The sequence below is a fragment of the Triticum urartu genome, chromosome 6 (genome assembly GCF_003073215.2).
Source record: "Triticum urartu cultivar G1812 chromosome 6, Tu2.1, whole genome shotgun sequence".
In the NCBI taxonomy this organism is placed as follows: Eukaryota; Viridiplantae; Streptophyta; class Magnoliopsida; order Poales; family Poaceae; genus Triticum; species Triticum urartu.
This window is the reverse complement of record NC_053027.1, coordinates 12,965,976-12,971,931: the sequence shown is the minus strand read 5'-3', so window position 1 is coordinate 12,971,931 and position 5,956 is coordinate 12,965,976. Positions and strand designations below refer to the sequence as shown.

Genomic DNA, 5,956 nt, shown 5'->3' with positions numbered 1-5,956 from the left:
CCATCTAACTAATAGCTAAACTATATATGGGAGACGTTTAGTAACAAAATATTGCTGCACAAAACAGGAAAAAATTTAGATGGGTCCATGGGCTTGGTGCTTCACCATCGTCCATCATTGTGGATGTAAATGTAGTTCCCTTGATCCCCATGGAAGAGGCTGAGATCGACGGTTACACGCAGTGAGCCCCTTTCCATCACACCAGGACTACCATGACAGTCACCCAATATGGGTGCAGTAGCTTGACAAGGCGCCGGATACCATGGAGAAGGAGTGCACAGAGAGTTGGGTGGGGAGGGGCTGGATTATTATTCATCATGAGGTGTAGGCTTGGACCACTCGCTTGATCGGTTCTTACCATGGAAAGGAGCACGTGGCTGCTGGGCCCAAGAGTAACTAGGGCCCAGCGGAAAGCGCTAGGCAGATTAACCAACGAAGAGTAGGGTGAGAAAGGAAACTAAGGAGCAGCTCTCAAGCAGGAAGACACACATCAAACGAGGATATGGCTATGCGGAAAAGCAAAGGCAAAAAAGCTAACCTAAACATCGACACTTGGATGGATACTGAGGATATGACCTCTTGGATAATGACATCAGCGTCTGCTTGGCCCTGCCACATACACGAAGCGGCATTTCTACCAAACCCAACTCTTTGCCTCATGGCAAATGTGGGACAATGGTCGAAAAGGAATTGTGAAAAGGAGAAAGGGATGTGGTGAAAACGTAGTCGAACCCCAAAACATGACGTGATGAAAATCGGCTGCTGCAGGAGGACGGAGGCCCCACTACGAGAGAAGCAACGACCAAATTACCAAAGTCCATCAGCTTCGATGAAAACAAACAGCCAGTACCGATAAAGAAAGAAACGACTACCAGATTGAGAAACCCACAATTGCCAATCTCTGGGTAGCTCTCCCAGCCCAAGTCCAGGACCATTTGACGAAAGTAATACATTCATACTTTACTACATGTGGTGGGATTGGATTTGCTTGCCCGATTTAATTAATGCATAAACCTGTTCAGATTTCAGAGTATACATCCCATTTTTACTGTAGCCACACCGTAGTTAATGATCTACCTAGGAAAAACTCTACTTTTGGTTCCCCGACTATTGCCTTGGTTTAATTTACCCCCCAAAACTCAAAACCATCCAAAACTTGCACCTTCAGTTGTCAACTATCAAAACTATACTGGCAACACTAGAGGAAAAGAGTGCGGAGACACACGGGTTCAGAATTCCATTCAGAGCCCCAACGCCCAGGAATCAACTTGTCTTATGATAGGGATAGCATAGGAAATGAGGTTCTATCTCTTACAAGCGACAACTAGTATCAACTAGCACATAGGTAGCTTCCCCACAAAAAAAGAAGAACACATAAGCCAGGCATACCACAGCATCATTATTGTTGTGACATCACTGATAAGGTATTGTATGGAAGAACAAATGTCTGAGTTGAACTAGTAGTAAAATGAAGAGACAATTGACAAAGTCACAAGGCTTTTTCTCTCACAGCTAAACACAAGGTGCCCACTTGGTATGAGTCGTTCATCTTATTAAGAGAAATATGCAGATCATACGAAATTGCAAGGTTCATAAGATGTATGACAATATAGGATTATGTACCCTGCAGCTGTGGTGGCTCAATTGCTGGAACAGTACTTTGCTGCTGTGTTGGCTCAATGGCTGGAACTGTACCTGTGCAGCAACCAATCTCATTAGTGATGACTACACAAGGCATAGCTCAAAAAGATTAGTAAAAATTAACTTCACCATCACCGAATTAATGACTGAACTTTCTCCAGTAAAGAAAAGGTAAAATAGCTTGAGAAACCCAGTGTTTGAGCACCCAATTAAGGCTCAAGGCCACCCTAACATCGCTAAAATACGAAATTATCAAAAAAGACGCAATATTCATTTCAAATAATGTTGCATTTTCTGGTTGTTCTCAAATCACCAGATTCCCAAGTATGATCAACCATTAATAATTATGAGTTATCGAACATTTGGAAGCTGCTAACAATACTCTCAAATGTTAAAAGTAATGCAGAAGCAGAGGGATTATCCTCACAGCCTTGTTTTTTTGTAAACAATAATCATCTTGACATCTAGACAAAATTCTGTGAAACAGGTATTATGAATAGTCAACAATTTATTACTCAATTTGTTTTGGTGGGTAACTATTGCAACAGAATGATCAGATTCTTCTGAGAAATTCCTTGCTCCAGGGCAAAAGGTAGAATAAAAGAGGGATAACACATGAGAATTTTGTCCTCTTCACACGGCCAAATGACAATTGAAATAACATATACACAAAAAAGTCAAGATGACAGGACATAATAGCAATGGACATCTGAATTTAGGGGCATATGAGAGATTTCTTTGAGAAAACACGAAGGACCTTTGCGGTTCATTTCATTGAAAAGAGAGAGTTTTTGGTTACAGTCCTCCTAAGAGATAAGTTACAGGTAGGGAGCAAGACTAACACACGTCCCAGGTCGTGGGTAGCACAGTTCTAAGCCCGGTGGCACCTGCGCTAGCCCATAGGCTAGCCTCATCTTTGATTCCACGACCAATGTGTTAAAAGAAGGCCCAGGACGGTCAAAATGCAATCACATTCGGTGCTTCCAAATCATCCAAGGCATGAGAAGCGTCGCGGAGGCGAGCCCTTTGCGCATCAGCTTTGGTGTGCCTTGCCTCGCAGCTTCAGTGCTTCCAAATCATCCACGGCGTGAGAAAAGTCGTCGGGCTGGGGATAGCAAAACAGGACCACGTAATCCACGGAGAGCGAGATGGGAAGGATCGATCTTCGAGGGAACGGCTGACAAAGGATCCCCATCTCAGTGGCGCGCTTGAACAAGCGGCCAAGAGTGTCAACGGCTAGGAGGAACAACTATGGTGACATGGGATCGCCTTGGCATAGCTCCCCAATGATGCCAAATGGTAGGCCCGGTGTCCCCATTCAGCACAGTTGCCAGAACAAGAGCCAGAGGATGCCACAACAGGGGGCGCTCCGGTGAGGGGTGGGGATGTTGTTGGGAGGGCCGCCGGCAAGAATTCATAGGCAGGGAAGCTGGAGGACAGCTATGTCAGGCTAGGAAGGTAGCAGAAGGAGCGTGAGCGATAGCAATATTTCCTGGGCATTGAGATGCCACCTATATTGTTTACCATTGGCGATTGCAGGTCAAAATGGTCATGTGTGATCGCCATATCAAACACAGAGAATCCAGTCCAAAAAATTATTAAACTAAAAAGAGGTGAGTAAAACCAAGACACCAATTCCAGTAATTTAACAAATAACAATTGAGTATGAGCCGCACAGGTATAAATTTCTAACCTTTCAGTCAGCATGTTAAAATGTGTGTGTGTGGGGGGGGGGGGGGGGGGGGGGGGGGGGTATAGGATAAGCATTTATCAGCAGCACGATCATGAAACATGCTAAGGTTTGTTTGACATATTTGTTCGTTATCTGTAGCTGTGTTTTCAATTTCGGCCGAAAAAAACGGATTTCGGCCGAATTTCGGCCATCTCGACCTAGGGCGAAATCTATCTTCCGCCGAAATTGGTCAAATTTGAGAAATTTTGATCAAATTTTAATCAAATTTCAGTCAAAATTTGGTCAAATTTAGGCCGAAATTTTTAAGAATGACCGAAATTCGGCCATCTCGGCCTAGGGCGAGAAAAATCACAAACCGAAAATCAAAACGCTGATCTGTAGATGTCAGCAACTTAGCCATATGTATTATTAATTAGTCGTAATACAACATCAAGAGCTGGGCATAAGAAACTTGCTACATAGAATGATATGTTTACTAAGTTATATTGTTCATAGAGAATATTCTGCTACAACGAAAAGTGTGCATGCCGAAGCAATGGAACCCCCTTTAGAGTAAGGTATACTTAAATTTAAGGTGTACGCTTTGCATGAAAGGTGCCTTTGACTACACTCATCTTAATCAAATTGACCAATTATCACAATGTTTTTCTAAATGCTGCAAGAACCTGATGTTAGGACAGCAGACCAAACCCGGGGCGTGCGCGCACCCACTGATCAGACTAGGATGGTTCCTCACAATGAGGTTATATAGAATGTTTGCTAACCTTCGCAGAAATGATATGATAGAATAAATAGTGAAAATATTTTGCTACCTTTCAGGACAAATACAGTTCAATTATAGAAGAAAAAAAGTATTAATTTTAACAATTAAGAGAAAAGGATAACTAAGTTGTTAGCAAACACTTCAAAGCACAGTAAAGACACTGCTACAACCATGTATGAACAATAAGCGGAGATTCAGCTACCCCTATGATGTAATGGTAAGCAATTACCTGCAGTATAGAAATCTGCGAACAGATGGTAGGACTTCTCGAAAAATATTTGATTAAGTTTCCTGGACTGCATGGCCTCAAGTTGAACAATGAAGGCATAGTATTGTAAATAGCCAGACACCGATATAAAAACCGCGTTAGCATCCTCGGAGTACCCGACTATAGCTCCCTTCCCTGTCTTAATCCGACGTGGCAGACCAATGATCTTGTGAATGTCAATAATCTTGTGGCGCACCCATGAGGCAACACCCTGACTACTGACCTTGCGTTTCCACATATTGAAGCTCGGATACAAAAATACAGCGAGGCCAACACTGCCATCCTCTAACCTGATGATCCGACTGTTGCCGCGGTTGATGCCCGCACTTGAAGGCCTCTCTGTCACAGCTAGTCTCTGGCTATCCAAATCAAACTCGAGTATGCCATTGTCCGACCCATGCAACAACCAGTAGAGGACATTGCCCACAAGCGTGCAGGGGAGACGGTTAACCATACCGGGGAGATTGTAGACCAAACCGGCACATGGTTGCGTCGTTGAAACTTGATCTCCCCACATGCCGGTCTCTGAGGAGTAAACCCAGGCGACGGTTAGATCTTGTTTCTCTCTGGTGCCTACCAAGACAACCTTGAAGGGGCATGGGTGGCAGTCTCCGTGCACGTGGCCCTGGTCGTCGCCTACAGCGCAGAGCACGCCTCCGCTGAAGTCGTGCACACACTGTAAGAAATCTGACGGAATGTCGACGCTGCGGCAGTCACCGGAGACAGGATGAAACACGAGGAACATAGGCCAAAACCGGATGACCATAAGGACCCAGCCGTGGCGGCACCCGAGCAGAACCCACGAATTGAACGGGAAATCGTCGCCGTCGCCGCCGGGCCGCAGGGAGAAGCGCGCGCGAGGGATGCGGTCGGGGCGGTCGAGGATGGGCGTGAAGACCAGCTCCCCGTCGCCCTTCTCGAAGAAGCCGAGGACGGGGGGCCTCCGGTGGTGGGCGACGAAGCGGCGGCGGAAGGCGGGGGCGGCGGCGACGCCTTCCCATAGCTTGGAGACGAGGGCGGCGCGGAGGAGCGAGGAGGGCATCGGGGGGACGCGGAGGAGGATCTCCCCGAGGAGGTCCTCGTTGTCCAGCGGCGCGGCCGTCCGCGGGTGGCGGCGGCGGAGAGCCATCTCGTCGCCGCCGGCCTGGTGGCTCATCTGGATGTGGGGTAGGGTTTGTTTGAAACGGAGATGGGGGGGAGTCAGACCGGAGGGAGACGCATAGGAGAAGTGAGGAATACACGGGCTGGCCTCTCACTAGAAAAGCTCAGTGATGGATTACGGCCCAACAAACATAAAAAGATATCGGTGCTTTTTTTTGCGGGTGAAAAAAAAACATGCTTGTGCTGATTCATGGGAACAATATAATTAGCTTACCTTCAAAAAAAACTAGGATCGCGTTGGACGGCGTTGGGTGATGGCTGCGCGGCGGCGTGTGGAGGACCCGGGATCTAGGTGTCTGCGGTGGTGGTGTCGGCGGTGGACGGGCTCAGACTCGGCCATGGTGAGCGTTGGAACTATTGATTGGGGTACCGACGCCCTAATCTGATCTCGGTTGCGGCACGTGGTCTTGGCCTTTTTTTGCGCATGAAA

At 46.7% G+C, this 5,956-nt stretch overlaps 1 protein-coding gene across 1 annotated transcript; it reads right to left on the bottom strand.

Moving 5' to 3' along the window:
* Positions 1-1,410: 1,410 nt before the first annotated feature.
* On the bottom strand, positions 1,411-5,566 carry LOC125516238. The gene is made up of 2 exons (XM_048681714.1): positions 4,327-5,566; positions 1,411-1,695 (listed from the first exon to the last, which is right to left on the bottom strand). The coding sequence occupies exons 1-2, from the start codon at positions 5,519-5,521 to the stop codon at positions 1,616-1,618; spliced, it is 1,275 nt and encodes a 424-aa protein (XP_048537671.1). The 5' UTR covers positions 5,522-5,566; the 3' UTR covers positions 1,411-1,615.
* Between the last annotated feature and the right edge of the window lie 390 nt (positions 5,567-5,956).

Coding starts and splice junctions, on each gene's coding strand:
- LOC125516238 (XM_048681714.1), bottom strand. CDS start 5,521: ATGAGCCACCAGGCCGGCGGCGACGAGATGGCTCTCCGCCGCCGCCAC. Junction 1,696..4,326: donor CGCAGATTTCTATACTGCAG/GTAATTGCTTAC, acceptor GTTGCTGCACAG/GTACAGTTCCAGCCATTGAG.